This window comes from Hyperolius riggenbachi, chromosome 5 (assembly GCF_040937935.1).
Source record: "Hyperolius riggenbachi isolate aHypRig1 chromosome 5, aHypRig1.pri, whole genome shotgun sequence".
Taxonomy (NCBI): domain Eukaryota; kingdom Metazoa; phylum Chordata; class Amphibia; order Anura; family Hyperoliidae; genus Hyperolius; species Hyperolius riggenbachi.
Genome location: NC_090650.1, coordinates 440,713,024 through 440,729,064, shown reverse-complemented (window position 1 = coordinate 440,729,064; position 16,041 = coordinate 440,713,024). Strand labels below are relative to the sequence as shown.

Genomic DNA, 16,041 nt, shown 5'->3' with positions numbered 1-16,041 from the left:
ACGCTTGGTGTAGTGGAGCGCACACCCAGCCCAGAGGAGACAGAGGGGTGAGCGTGTTTCTGAGCCGCTCGCTATGCGCCGGCCAGAAGTGAAGAACACGGGGCGCAGTATGTCTGGGTGAGGGGTCAAGAAAGTCGCCGGACACCGGGATCTATATTAGACTAATGGCGGCAGATTGAGGGGGGCAGGAGGAGCGCATGGTATGTACTTTTAACCCCCACACACTGCAGCTATCATGTTTTTCGGTTGTGGTATCCTTTAATGTAAAATTACTGTCATAAGCTTTCAAAAATGGCAGACTGAGCTAAAAGTGAACCGAAATTGATATCTTACCATCTCCTCCACACCTCACCCTCAGTCACATGTAGATGGCAGGTGTAGTGTTAGGCCTCTTTTAGGCGTGAGGCTGAGCTGGGTGCTTGTCGGGCAGTACGGCGTCCCGTGTGCTGCCCATGAGCGCAATTCCAGTGCTATTAAAATGCAGTCGAACGGCAGCGTTTGTAACATCACGCGTGTCAGTGCTTGGCATATGGTGATGTTACCTAGTGGAAGAGAATCGCGTATATCACTCCCAGGGCCGCCATCAGAAATTTTGGGGCCCCTCACACATCATCAGGACGCCCCCCCTCCCTGGGCCCACCCACTGGTGGCTGTGCCCGCCCACTAGTCACCCCACCCCGTGTCCATCCGCAAAGTGTGCTGCGGCGAAAAATGTGCATGGCTCAGACACTGAAGAAAGCGGCATGCACAGCGTGATGCGACAAAGTGGGCGTGACCACCATGGCATGTTGTGGGTGGAGCGAAATGCTAGTAAAATACAGGTAGTCCCCGGTTAACAAATGAGATAGGGATTTGTAGGTCCGTTCTTATCCTTTATCCATTCTCTTTTGTCCCCCTCTTTTCTTCCTGTGCCTCTTTTGTCCGCCTCTGTTCCCCCTGTGCCTCTTGTATCCCCCTGTGTTACCTCATGTCCCCTTCTGTCTCAGCTCGTCCCCCTGCCCTAGCCAGGTATAGGTGTCCCCAGTATAATAATAATAATAATAATGGCAGTATTTGTATAGCGCCTTTCTCCTGTCGGACTCAAAGCGCTTGCGAGGCAGCCACTAGAGCGCACTCAGTAGGCAGTAGCAGTGTTAGGGAGTCTTGCCCAATGAACTCCTTACTGAATTACTGGTTTACTGAACAGGCAGAGCCGAGATTCGAACCCAGGTCTCCCATGTCAGAGGCAGAGCCCTTAACCAGTACACCATCCAGCCACTGTATAGGTATCCAGGCATATGTGCCCCCAGTATAGGTATCCAGGCATAGGTGCCCCCAGTATAGGTAGCCAGGTATAGGTTCCCCCAGTATAGGTAGCCAGGTATAGGTGCCCCCAGTATAGGTATCCAGGCATAGGTGCCCCCAATATAGGTATCCAGGCATAGGTGCCCCCAGTATAGGTAGCCAGGCATAGGTGCCCCCAGTATAGGTAGCCAGGCATAGGTGCCACCAGTATAGGTATCCAGGTATAGGTGCCCCCAGTATAAGTAGCCAGGTATAGGTGCCACCAGTATAGGTATCCAGGTATAGGTGCCCCCAGTATAGGTATCCAGGCATAGGAGCCCCCAGTATAGGTAGCCATGTATAGGTTCTCCCAGTATAAGTAGCCAGCTATAGGTGGTACCCCAGTATAGGTAGCCTGGTGTAGATGCCCCCTGTATAGGTAGCCTGGTATGACTGGTGTACCAGTATAGGCCAGCAAGTTACAGGTGCCCCCAGTATAGGTAGCCAGGGATAGGTTCTCCCAGTATAAGTAGCCAGCTATAGGTAGTGCCCCAGTATAGGAAGCCTGGTGTAGATGCCCCCAGTATAGGTAGCCAGCCTGGTGTAGATGCCCCCAGTATAGGTAGCCTGGTATAGCTGGTGTACCAGTATAGGCCAGCAAGTTACAGGTGCCCCCAGTATAGGTATTCAACTATAGGTGGTGCCCCGGTATAGGTAGCCTGGTATAGTTTCCCCCAGTATAGGTAGCCTGGTATGGGTGGTGCACCAGTATAGGTCAGCCAGGTACAGGTGCCCCTAGTATAGGTAGCAAGCTATAGGTGCCCCAGTATAAGCCAAGTATAGGTGGTGCCCTCAGTATAAGTAGCCAAGTATAGGTGGTTCCCCAGTATAGGTAGCTAGGTATAGGTGGTGCCTCCATATAGGTAGCTAGGTATAGGTGGTGGCCCAGTATAGGTAGCCAGGTATAGGTGGTGCCCCAGTATAGGTAGCCAGGTAGTGCCCTCAGTAAAGGTAGCCAAGTACAGGTGGTGCCCGAGTATAGGTAGCTAGGTATAGGTGGTCCCCCAGTATAGGTAGCCAGGTATAGGTGGTTCCAGCCCCAGTATAGGTAGCCAGGTATAAGTGGTGCCCCAGTATAGGTAGCCAGGTATAGGTGGTGCCCCAGTATAGGTAACCAGGTATAGGTGGTTCCAGCCCCAGTATAGGTAGCCAGGTATAGGTGGTAGCCCAGTATAGGTAGCCTGTAGCCAGATATAGGTGGTGCCCCAGTATAGAAAGTCCGCTGTAGCGGGCTCGCTCATCTGCTCCCCACGTTCAAGCGCTGATGTCACTCTTCTCTCAGTGCTGGAACGCGGTGTGCTGGTTAGTGAGCCACAGGCCCGCAACCAGCACATACGGCCCTTCCAGCACTCTGGGGGGGGGGGGGGGGGCCTCCTGAAGCCCTGGGCCCCTCACTGCAGTGTCAGTTGTCCCCCCTGTTGGCTGCCCTGATCACTCCTGAACACGGCTGTGCATGTGTGACTCCATGGGGAGTGCCTGTACACCGCTGGTACCTAGCACTAAACAGTGCCCAGCTGCTGATAGGCAACAAATCCACCACCCCAAGATGCCTGTGTGAAAGAGGTCTCAGGCTGGATCCACACTATGGCCTAGTGCACACCGGAGCGTTTCCGCTGCTGTTTGCGATCCGCTTGCGGGTGCGGATCCGCTTGGGTAATGTATTTCAATGGGCTGGTGCACACCAGAGCGGGAGGCGTTTTGCAGAAACGCAAACTCCCGGGCTGCTGCAGATTTTGGATTGCGGAGGCGTTTCTGCCTCAATGTTAAGTATAGGAAAAACGCAAACCGCTCTGAAAAACGGCACTTCAGAGCGGTTTGCCAGGCGTTTTTTGTTACAGTAGCTGTTCAGTAACAGCTTTACTGTAACAATACATGAAATCTACTACACCAGAACCGCTACACAAAACCGCAAAATGCTAGCTGAAACGCTGCAGAAAAATAAGAAAAAGCGTTTCAAAATCTGCTAGCATTTTGCGGATCTGCTAGCAGTTTTTGGTGTGCACCAGGCCTATAAGCGCTTTTCTGAGCACTTGCTAAGCGTTTGGGATTTATGAGCGCTTTTTACAAATCACTCCCATTCACTTTAATTAAAATTGTGGTAAAAATTGCTGTGTATGCAATTGCGTGATCGCGGTGATGTTTACATGATTTTTACCGCAATTTTAATGAAAGTGAATGGGAGTAATTTTTAAAATTTTTAAAAAGCACTCAGAAAGCGCTAATCAATTACAAGCGCTAAGCAGGCACTCAGAAAAGCGCTTACGGGGCTTCATTCACTAAACCTTGATAACTCATAGCATGGCCGTCCTAGCATTTTCACTCAATCCTGCACGAAAATTCGTGATTGCGCGCAAAAATTCACGATTGCGTGCGAAAACGCTAGTGCGGCCATGCTACGAGATATCACGGTTTACTGAATCAAGCCCACAGTGTGGATCCAGCCTTAGTGAGTTGTGTCTCTGACTGGTGACAAGCTGTGTAACATCCTTTATTCGTACAGCGTTGTCATGTTGTTCGGCGCTGACAGCGGCGGATGATGTCAGGGTGCTGCAAGGTCTGGGCGGAGGAGAAGACAAATACAACAGACAAGCGCTAAACAGGCTTACAGACCGTGGAAATGCTCTTCATGTAGGATTAATATTCCAACATTGTGCTCTTTGCACCAAAACATAAGGGCTGGAACCCACAAGAGCGGTTTTGTGAGCATTTCTGGAGCGATTCAAAACGCTCAGCTAATGTTAATGGATGGGCCAAATTCCACTGGAGCGTTTGCAATTCCTCAAATCGCAAACGCAGGACATACAGCATTTTGGGCATTTTGGGAGCGTTAGCGCTTCAATGTAAAGTATATAAACGCTGGCGTAATCGCTCATTAAAACCTGCACGGAGCGATTTTGCTAGCGTTTTAACCTTACAACACACTGTAACAAAATTAAAATTAATTGAAAGGACCAATCAGACTTTAAAATGCTAATCGCTAATCGCTACACAATCGCTGGCAAATTGATACACTTTGTAAAATCACTTCCTAAAACACTCATGAAACCGCTGACAAACTGCTCATACAAAATGCTAGCGCTTGCGATTAGCAATAGCGTTTTGCAGTGGGTTCCAGGCCGAAGAGAATAGACAACGTATACCGGGAGGAATCGCCTGGAACCTCAATAATCATATGGTGATTAGACACGGTCAGTGCGATGCTGATAATTCAGGCTTGCATGCAAGTAGAAAGCAAATTGTAAGCAGCATGAAATGTTTGGCCCAATTGCACTTCCTGTCAGCTTTGATTGGCCCAATACCAAGCTGCATACAATTTGCATGCAAGCCACACAACTGCACATTAGTGATGAGCATAAATTTCGCATAGACGTAATTTTGCATCGAAATTAACAATTACGATCGAAAAATCATAATGCGAAATTTTGGGGAAAAATCATAATTAATTTAGTCTGTAATTGTAATTATTTGTAATTTTGCTCAATTTCGTGCTATTGCCACAAAAATGCTACATATGGCAAGGTAAAGAACAGCGGGTACAAGTAAAAAAATAAATAAATTTAAAAAGACCTTGTAGTTTTTGAGAAAATCGATTTTAAAAATGCAAAGACTTTTTTTTTAAACTGTCATTTTTCTGAGTTTAAAGGGAAGGTTCAGGGAGGGTGGGTAAAAAATCAAAATCAATTTCCACTTACCCGGGGCTTCCTCCAGCCCGTGGCAGGCAGGAGGTGCCCTCGCCGCCGCTCCGCAGGTTCCCGGTGGTCTTCGGTGGCCGACCCGACCTGGCCAGGCCGGCTGCCAGGTCGGGCTCTTCTGCGCTCCAAGGCCCGGAACTTCTGCATACCACGCCGGCGCGCTGACGTCATCGGCTGTCCTCCGGGCTCTACTGCGCAGGCGCAGAACTACTGCTACTACTGCGCAGTAGAGCCCGGAGGACGTCCGATGACGTCAGAGCGCCGGCGTGGGACGCTTAGGCCCCGTTCACATCACAAACGGGGATGGCCATGCGTGCGGAACACAACGCATGCGAATGCACGCAATCCGCGTTTGTGTGCGTTGCATGGCTGATCCCATCACTGAAAAGTGAATGTGACAGCCACGCGTTTTTATGAAAAATGTGTGCAGCATGCGTTCCCGGACCGCACAGGTCCGGAACGCATGCAGTGTGAACATCAGACAGTGCACTCTATGCATGGTCTGATGTCGTGCGTGTCGGCCTCCTGCACGCATTTCGAAAACGCAGCTGGAAACGCGTGCAGTGTGAACGGGGCCTTACAAAACACTCATTAAAAATGCTAGTGATTGCGATTAGCGATTTGTAGTGTGTTCCAGGCCTGAAGCTGTTTATTTTTCAGGCTGGTGTGGAAACGGCTGTAATGCTTACTGTATGACCAACTGTTGTAATACTCACATGGTTATTGTGCTAATAAAACATTTTTCTTATAACGTTTTATAAATGTACTGCTCAGGGAGGGTGGGGGGTTGTTGTAGGTACACTGCTGAAATGGTGGGGTTCAGCCTTCAGCTGCCCCCCTTGTCACCCTGCTTGCATGGTTTTGGTTCTGTAACCTGTTCACTTCTCTTCTCTTCCAGACATGTGACATGATTTTCAAGAAAGCACTCATGAAAAACACCATGATCATCTGGGGACCGGAGAGATTGCAGATGATGTGTCCGTAGCCTGGAGACTGATCATGTGACACATTCTTCACCAACTGTCTGGACTGTCCTGTAATGTTATAGATCATTATGCTGTAGTGATGGGCCGAAATTTCGCATCGAAATTCGCATTAACACGTAATAGTAATGCGAAATTTCAGGGAAAACCGTAATTGATTGCTACCAAAACTGGCACATATGTTAAGGAGAATGAGTACAAGTAAAACAAAAAACTATTTTTCAAAAAGACATTGTAGTGTTTGAGAAAATCGATTTTAAAAATGCAAAGAAAAATGGTTTTTAAACTGTCATTTTTCCAATTTTAAAAAACATTTTTCTTTGTATTTTTAAAATCGATTTTCTCAAAAACTATACGGTCTTTTTTTCCCCCCTTGTACCCACTATTGGGAGCTTTGCTATTCACCTTCAAAGTCGGCACAAATATGCGAAAAATCGCGCAATTACGCAAATATTTATGTGACATTTCAAATGACTGCGAAATCAATTTAATATGCAAATTGTAATTGTGAAAAAATAGACTTTTATATCGTGATAAAAAAATCATAGTCGATAAGATGGAAGCATTGTGACATTCCAAGGCGCTAATACCACCACCTGCCTAATGTGGTGTAAAACCCACTTGTGCCCCAAAACAGCTCTGAGCCACCGAGGCCAGGACCCTACAAAACCTGTGACTGTGTCCTGTGGTATCTGGCAAGATGTTACAGAAATATACACACCGGATTTATTTTAATACACAATAATTAACCTCAACGGGAGGCGACTACATCATAAAATGTAACTTTTAATATGGCAGAAAAACCTTGTGCTTATAAAATCAATTTGTGAAAGGATAAGCAATGGGTTGGGGTGCGGTTACTATAAATTAGTCCCCAATATATCACAGGAAAGGGGTCCACTGCAACACGCACTGCTATGTAAATGAAAAGACAACACACTACATGGAAAACCCTACATGTTTCACCCCCTCACAGGGGGGATTCGTTAGGGGTACATAAAAGTGCTCTGTGCCAGAGTGCCTAGTGCTGCACCTTAGTGCAAAAAATCTAGATAACAGTCAGCATTTAACATCACAAAATGAAATGGCTAAAACACCAATCAAACAGAGGCACCAGCTAGAATTAAATACACTAAAAACAGTTTAAAGGGGGCGAGTGGAGGACTTACCTCCGAATAGAAGACACGGTGGGCTTCATTCACTAACCGGCACTAAGTATTAGCGCCGGAGTGAAAAGCCACTTAGTGCCCGAAATGTAGCTTTGTGGGCACTAATAGACGCGCAAAGCTACATTGCGCACCACCCAGTGCAGCGCGCGCAGCCGGTATAGTGTGCGGTGTGAAGATAACGTCGCACCCGCTGCCCTGTAGATGTCGCACCAGGTGCAACCAAAATGGCGCATCGGGAGCCCCCGAAACGGTGCATCAGTGCGCCACTTCTGGGGCACCCGAGCACTATGCTCTGTTCTGCCGCCGGTCTGAAGGTGGTGAAAAGAGGGGTGACACATGATTATTATTTGAGAGGGGAAAATGTGGTATTAAAGGGGTTCTCCGGTACCTGTCAAAAAGCTAAAACTGACCCTTACCTGGATTTTCTATCGGCAGGACCGGATTTGTACTCTTTACCGCCCAAGGCCGCTGTCACCAGCCGCCCCTCTTCAGTATAGGTAGCAAGATTACTCCTCCCCCCTTCCCTCCAGTATAGGTAATCAGATGACCCCTCCCCCTTTCCCTCCAGTATAGGTAACCAGGTGACCCCTCCCCCTTTCCCTCCAGTATAGGTAGCCTGATGACCCCCCCCCCCTTTCCCTCCAGTATAGGTAATCAGATGACTCCCTTAATCCCTCCTTTCCCTCAGTATAGGTAGCCTGATGACCCCTCCCCTTTCCCTCCAGTATAGGTAGCCAAACTACTCCCTTAATCCCTCCTTTCCCCACTCCCCCCCACCTTTCAGTATAGGTAGCCAGCTCGCCTTCACACCACAGCAGCCATCAGTGTCACTCATTTCTCCGCTCATCTCCAGTGCAGAAGCTTCCTCTTCCTTTCCGTCTCCAATGCTGCCCAAGTCCATAGCTGCCGGTCACAATGCAAACCTGCACAGAGAGCATGGTGGCGGCTGGCAGCAGAGTACCGCGGTCAGGTGCTCGCCTGATCTCCCTGCATTGCAGCATATGCAAGATTTCAAATGCTGCACCAGTTTAGCCTACTGCTTTGGTGCCCTTGCTCCTGTGATGCCCTAGGCCATGGGCTAGGCGGCCTTGGCCTAAATCCGGCCCTGTCTATCGGCCCCCTGCAGCTGTAATGTCCCAGGCTGTCCTCCTCTGATGGTCCGTTCCCCGCCGCCGGTAAATGCTAATTATCTGTCTAACTAGACAAATAGAACTGCGGCTGCGTTGCTGCGCGTGTGCTCACTCCCATGCACGTCATCGGGAGCTTACCGCGCAGGCACAGTACATCGTTTTGTGCCAGCTGCAGTTCTATTCCTCTAGTTAGATGAATAATTAGCAGGTTACCGGCGGCGGGGAACGGAGCATCGGAGGAGGACGGTGTGGGACATGACAGCTTCAGGGGACTGATAGAAGCCCCAGGTAAGTGACAGTTTTAGCTTTTTGACATGTACCGGAGAACCCCTTTAAAGAGGAACTGTAATGAAAATAATTTAATGAATAATATTGCCTATTTTTAACAATACTAATGCATAAATTATTTAGTCAGTGCTGGATCATTGTAATTTACATTATGAAATGTATTACAGTCAGAAACATCTTTGGTCCTGTCAGATGATCTCTGCAGAATGTTTGTTTACTGGTAGTTCCGAAACTATTACAAGATAGTACTCTGAGAGGAGAATTCCGCATAACCAATCAGCCTAGGCCAAGCATCACTGGGAGTGTGAAGTTACATACAATACACAGCAATACTGTATATACATATAGGGATTGTTTCTGAAGCTGAAACCAGGAAAGTTACCGTACAAGTGTGTATCCAGAATAATTTACTGCATTATATTATATTCTACTATACGTCACTACAGGGCCTCTTTAATGCAGAGAAGGATTAAGCCTATACAAGTCCCAAGGCAAGGCAGTAGCTTTGGCTCTGCCTAATAGTGTTTCTGATAAGAAAGGGTGAGAGTGGGGTCGAAGAAGGTGGCAGCCTGGGCCCTTTGACACCCACGGGGCCCCAGGCACCTGTCTACATTGCCTTGTGGATGATCCTCCACTGGATCTAGGGCCGGCGCTACAATAGGGACAAAGGGGGCAATTGCACCAGGACCCTAGCATCCCTAGGGGTCCCCAAGTGTCCCCATCACCCCATTAAATTATGTGACCTGCACTGCGTGCTTCCCCCCCCCCCGCAGCACCATTATGGAGGCAGCCACACACCCACCTTGTCAGAGTTCAGGGGGGGCCCAGGTTACTTTTGCCCAGGGGCCCCATTGTAGCTAGAACTGGCTAAGAATAAGAGATTACAAAAGCACTATCATTTTTATTATTATTATTAATATATTTATTTGTGACTTCTGCAGCTTTTTTTCTATCCTCCAGTGTAGTGAGTCGTATTCCTATATCCACGTCTGTGTTGCATTTATTCTGTAGATTCGCACTTACCAGATGATATAAATGTGTGTGCAGAGTGTAAATAAAATACATGCAATCTCAAAGAAAAAAGGCCATTCATTATTTTTCTTTAATATATATATATATATATACTGTATATTAGTTTTTAATTTTATGCAACCAATGTATTTGCTGCTTTATTTTTAGTGTTAAATATTTGATGCCTGAATTAATTATCTATCTATATAAAATCGTATGTGTGTGTGTGTGTATGTGCCGCGATCACTCAAACGTTGAACGAAACTTGGTGCACAGATCCCTTACTACCTGGGATGATATGTTCTGGGGGTCTCGTGTCCCCCCTGCACACGTGGGTGGAGCTACAAACAGCAAATCAGATTCCACTTATTCATGTCAATGAAAAAAAATGTAAAAGGCTGCCATTCTCACAGTAATCAAGCCAGAGTCCCCACACTTGGCACAGTTGGTCACTTGGTGACTGAAGTTACAAATCCAGGAAAAGTGGGTGGAGCATAAAACAGCCAATCAAATTTCAGCCATTCATTTTAAATTGGAAAATGTAAACTGTCGCCATTCTTACACTGCTAATCGCAGGGGTCTCCAACTTGCCACAGTTGGTCACTGGATGAATGCGATTAAGATTCAGGAAAGTGGGTGGAGCCTACAATAGCCAGTTAAAATTCACCTATTGTTCTTTAACCTCCTTGCCGGTTATCCCGAACAGGAGGATTTCTCAGGGCCGATTTGCATAATTTTTTTTTCCTACACGCAGCTAGCACTTTGCTAGCTGCGTGTAGTACGCGATCGCCACCGCTACCTGCCAATTCGTCGCTACCCACCGTGCCAAGCCCCCCCCCCCCCCCAGAGCCCTGCGCAGCCTGGCCAATCAGTGCCAGGCAGCGCTGAGGGGTGGATCAGGATTCCCTATGAAGTCCCGACGTCCATGACGTCAGTGACGTCATCCCGCCCTGTCGCCATGGTGACCGGGGAAGCCCTGCAGGAAATCCTGTTCTGAACGGGATTTCCTGCTTACTCTGATCGCCGGAGACGATCGGAGTGGGTGGGGGTATGCCGCCGCTCAGCGGCTATCATGTAGTGAGCCCTGGGCTCGCTACATGATTTGAAAAAAATAAAAATTAAAAAAAAAAAGTGCTGCGCTGCCTCCTTGCAGGAAATTAGACCGGCAAGGAGGTTAAGGAGAATATTTAAACTGCTGCCATTCTTACACTGTTAATGGCAGAGGCTTCAAACTTGCTACAGTCAGTCATTGGGTGACTGAGGTCCAAATTCACTAAAGGGGCGGGGGCTACAAACAGCCAATCAGATTTCCTTGGTGGGTAAACTGCTCCCACTCACACATTTTTGATGCCAGGAACCTGAAAGCTCAAAAACTTGGTCATTGAGTGACTGTGTGTCAAGGTTTCAAAAAGTGGGCGGGGCCGAAAACAAATTTCAATAGGAAAATATAAACTGCAGCCATTCTTACACTGTTAATGGCAGGATTGTCAAACTTTGCACAGTTGGTCACTGGGAGTGAGAAAACGCGGAAGAGCCGCCGCAAATGGTCAGAGTGAGGCGGCTGATTCCGCGTTTAGCGTGGCATCTGGAGTGTTTAGGCACGCGTCCACTAGCGGGGCGGAACGCGGAGAAACCGCTGCATGACCAGCGGCGGAATCCGCGTCCGACGCGGCAGTCGGTACGCATAGGCCTACTACTGACACAGTGACTGAGCGTGGGGAGACCGCCGCATGCTCGGTTGGCAGTGCGGCTGGCCCCGCGCTCGAACAGGCTGACACATTGCAAAACATGTCTGGTGTGGCTGGGACTGGTAGTCCACACAGGTTCAGAAGGACGCGCGCGCGCGCTGAAAGGCAGAGCTTATATGACACTCAGAGGAGAGTCAGCTGAACCAGGCCGGTCAGCTGACAAATCCTACTGTTCTCATTGGTCCAGCACTTAGGGGAGGCGCTGGGAAGCGCTGGTGTATATATACTGGGTGCTGGCCATTCCTCTGGTGTCTGGCGTTGCGATCACTACGTGGTAGCACTCAGACCTTGTCAGTATCTGTGTTTATTAGACCAGTTTCCAAGGTGTTGACAGCCAAGGAACTCACACCTTAGCTTAGGCATTGTTGATTATTTGTTATGACCTTCTGCTTTCCTGACCATTCTTCTGATCTCTGATTTTGTACCTTTGTCATTCTGATACTCTGTTGCCAAAACTCGGCTAGTCTCTGGATTCTGCATCTGCCTCCTGTCTCTGTACCTTATCTGTCCGTGTGTTAACTGTCAGTGACACTTCTCCATTGGTGTCAATCACGTTCTGTCCTTCCCTCTCTCTCTGACTCCTCCCCGTGGAGAGTCCAGACTACGGAAGGAACCAGTTGCGAGCAGTATTCCTATCTGCTCTTGCACCTATCTTCCAGGTGCGGTCCTCAAAGTATTACTGTTGCACCAATACACTATTTCACTCAGGTGTCCAGAGGTTAGAGATATATCTGATTATCGGTGATACTGCAGATCATCAATAATTTGGTATATATCTGCATTCTCGGTGATCCTGCAGATCACCGGTAATCAGATCCTCTCTGTGTTACACTGATCGTTACAGAACGCCAGACCTAAAAACAAATGGACGCACACAGCCGTCTGGGCACACTTGCCACTTCGGTGGATAACATCAACCAAGTACTGGGTGGTCATCAGACTTTAATAGACTCATTGTCTGAATCCGTACGAACCCTCCAGACATCTGTAGATGAAGTGTGATCCCCTCCTAGCACAGACATACGTATGCCTGTACCTGAGAAATTTTCTGGTCACAGATCTGACTTTCGAAATTTCAGAAGTAGAGTGTTATCATACTTTGAGTTGAGACCTAGATCTTCAGGAACCATGGCCCAAAGGGTCACATTTATTAAGACTTTGTTATCAGGCGATTCCCAAACTTGGGCATACAGTCTACCCGCCGGAGATTTAGCATTAACCTCGGTAGATGAATTTTTTAAAGCCATGGAGATAATTTACGACGATCCAGACATTGCCTCGACCTCTGAGCGGAAGCTCAAGATGTTACGTCAAGGCAAGAGTCCGGTCGAGGATTATGCCGCAGAATTTAGGAGGTGGTCAGTTTCAGCCAGGTGGGACACCTATGCCCTTTTAGATTGATTTTTTCTTATCAGGGTTGTCAGATGAGTTCTCAGATCTTATGTTAAGTCAGCCCGAACCTAAAACCATCGATGAGGCCATTTCATCGGCCATTAGGATTGATCGCAGATTACGCTATCAAAAGCAGACCCGGGGTAGAAACAACATTAAAATGGTGCCCTACGCTGCCTCTACTGTGACTCCACCTCCTCCCGAGCCAATGCAGATTGGCCGGTCCAGATTGTCTCAAGTGGAGCGGAGACGCAGGATTTCTGAACAGTTGTGTCTTTATTGTGCAGAGGGGGGTCATAGAGTGCGGAATTGCCCTAAAAAGTCGGGAAACGCTACTGCCTAGGAGTAGTTGGGGGTAATACCCTAGGCGTACGACTCTCACCCCTAGAAGACAAATGGTTACTTCTTCCTTGTACGATCACATGGGAGAATATATCTGAAGTCTCTGAGGCCTTCATAGATTCCGGCTCAGCGGCTAATTTCATGGATTACAAGTTTGCAAAAAGATTGGGTATCCCGCTTACCCCGGTAAAACCACCCATCCAGGTTACAGCAGTGGACGACTCCCCCCTGCAATGTAACCATCCTCTGTCTCAGACACCAGAGGTGGAAGTCACTATAGGGGTACTGCATAGGGAAAAGTTACAGTTTTTTGTATTGCACATGTCTACCTCCACAGTCATCCTTGGCATGCCATGGCTACACCTTCACTCCCCTCAGTTTAATTGGGCCACGGGTCAGCTAACTAGCTGGTCAGCCCATTGTTTCAATCATTGTTTAGGGTAGGTGACCTTGGGTCAGACCGGGATTCGGGTGGAGGGAGTACCAGAACAATATTCTGAGTTTTCAGATGTATTTTGTCCCAAAGCTGCTGATAAGTTACCTCCACATCGCCCTTTTGATTGTCCTATTGATCTCCGATCGGGTTGTATGCCCCCTAGAGGCCATCTATACAATTTGTCTGGTCCGGAAAAAGTGGCCATGCAGGAATACATCCGTGAAAACTTAGCCAAAGGGTTCATTCGCCCATCCCGGTCGCCTGCCGGAGCAGGTTTCTTTTTTGTTAAGAAAAAAGACGGAGGCCTTCGGCCATGCATTGATTACCGGGGGCTGAATAAGATTACAGTAAAAAAATCGCTATCCATTACCCTTGATAGACGATTTATTCACGCAGGTCACCAACGCTAAGATCTTCTCGAAATTGGATTTACGGGGTGCATACAACCTGGTGCGAATCAGAAAGGGCGATGAATGGAAGACGGCCTTTAACACACCCGACGGTCATTACGAATACCTGGTGATGCCCTTCGGGTTGTGTAACGCCCCGGCCGTCTTTCAAGAACTAATCAATGAGGTATTCAGGGAGGTGTTGGGTAAATTTGTTCTAGTATATCTAGATGATATACTTATTTTCTCAGACAACCTTTCCGACCACAGAACTCACGTCAAGTTTGTGCTGAACAAACTAAGACTCAACATGCTGTACGCCAAATTGGAGAAATGCATTTTTGAGAAAACTTCTGTCGCCTTTTTGGGGTACATAATTTCCACCTCGGGTCTTGCTATGGACCCTGCCAAGGTCTCCGCTGTGTTGGAGTGGCCCCAGCCAGTGGGCCTGAAGTCCCTCCAGAGATTTTTGGGATTTGCTAATTACTATAGAAGGTTCATAAAGGGGTACTCCACAGTCATAGCACCCCTTACCAGTCTCACTAAAAAAGGGGCAGATACAAACCACTGGTCCCCTGAGGCTCGACTTGCTTTCTCCACTTTGAAAGAGTTGTTTTGCTCTGCACCCATTCTGAGACACATAGACACCTCTTTTCCCTTCATTGTTGAGGTAGACGCCTCAGAGGTGGGAGTAGGGGCTGTGCTGTCTCAACGCTCTGGGTTGCAGGGAAGATTACACCCGTGTGCCTATTTCTCTCGTAGGTTTTCACCAGCAGAGAAAAACTACGATATAGGCAACAGGGAGCTCCTAGCCATTAAATTGGCCTTCAAAGAATGGCGTCATTGGCTAGAAGGAGCAGAGCATATGATTACCGTTTACACTGATCACAAAAATTTGGAATACATTGAGGGGGCTAAGAGATTGAGTCCCCGTCAGGCTCGGTGGTCACTGTTTTTCTCGAGATTCAGATTTATAATTACGTACACTCCTGGTAGTAAAAACGTTAAGGCAGACGCCCTGTCCAGATGCTTTGAGCCAGAGACAGCACAGCCCTCAGATCCTGAGACTATTATTCCACAGAAAGTTGTGTTGGCAGTCACTGAAACTTTCAAGGACTGGAGGGAAACTTTGGGTCCTTTCCAACAGGATGTTCCTGAGGGAAAGCCTCAGGGGGTTATGTTTGTGCCACTGCCTTTTCGCCTTCAAATATTACAGATGTTCCACTCGCACAAGAATGCTGGACATCCTGGGGCCTCCAGAACACAGGACCTAGTCGCTAGGTGTGCTTGGTGGCCTTCATTGGCAACAGACTGCAAGGAGTATGTAAGAGAGTGTGCCGTATGTGCAAAAAGTAATCCCTCCCGCCTGGCACCTGTGGGAACGTTGCAGCCTTTGCCCACCCCGAGTGAACCATGGACCCACTTGTCCATGGATTTTGTGGGGGAACTTCCGAGGTCAGAGGGCATGTCGGTCATTTGGGTGGTAGTTGACCGTTTCAGCAAAATGGCCCATTTTGTGCCCTTGAAAGGATTCCCCTCGGCCCAGGAACTGGCCGATCTTTTCATCATCCACGTTTTCCGACTGCATGGTATTCCGGAAAACATAGTGTCAGATCGGGGAGTCCAATTTATTTCCAGATTTTGGAGGGCATTTTGTCGTCAAATAGGCATGGAACTGTCATTTTCATCGGGCTACCACCCACAGACCAATGGTCAGACTGAGCGAGTAAATCAGTCATTGGAACAATTTTTAAGATGTTATGTTGCGGATGCGCAAAATGATTGGGTCAAGTTCTTGCCAGTCGCAGAATTTGCGCACAATAATTTGAAAAGCTCTTCCTCTGGGTTTTCGCCATTTCAGGTAGTTACTGGGAAGTTACCCAAGTTCTCCCCATTGCAAGTAGCTTCCACTCCGTTTCCAGCTCTGGAGGCATGGCAGCGAAAAAAAATATGATGATATTATGATTTGTATGTGTAGTACAGCTAAGAAAAAAACCATTAAGATCAGATACATCAGTGTAATTGTTTCCAGTACAGGAAGAGTTGAGAAACTCCAGTTGTTATCTCTATGCAAAAAAGCTATTAAGCTCTCCGACTAACTTAGTCATGGAGAGGGCTGTTTTCTGACTTTTATTATC

The 16,041-nt window shown here is 47.8% G+C and overlaps 1 protein-coding gene across 1 annotated transcript in view; it reads left to right on the top strand.

The window, feature by feature from the left end:
* The window catches only part of LOC137519239 (serine-rich adhesin for platelets-like), a 93,374-nt gene extending 83,712 nt beyond the window's left edge, over window positions 1–9,662 (top strand). The window contains exon 5 of the mRNA XM_068238114.1: window positions 5,914–9,662. Within this exon, the coding sequence (XP_068094215.1) occupies window positions 5,914–6,000 (87 nt within the window). The 3' untranslated portion in view covers window positions 6,001–9,662. The remainder of the gene's footprint in view (window positions 1–5,913) is intronic.
* Window positions 9,663–16,041: the final 6,379 nt, after the last annotated feature.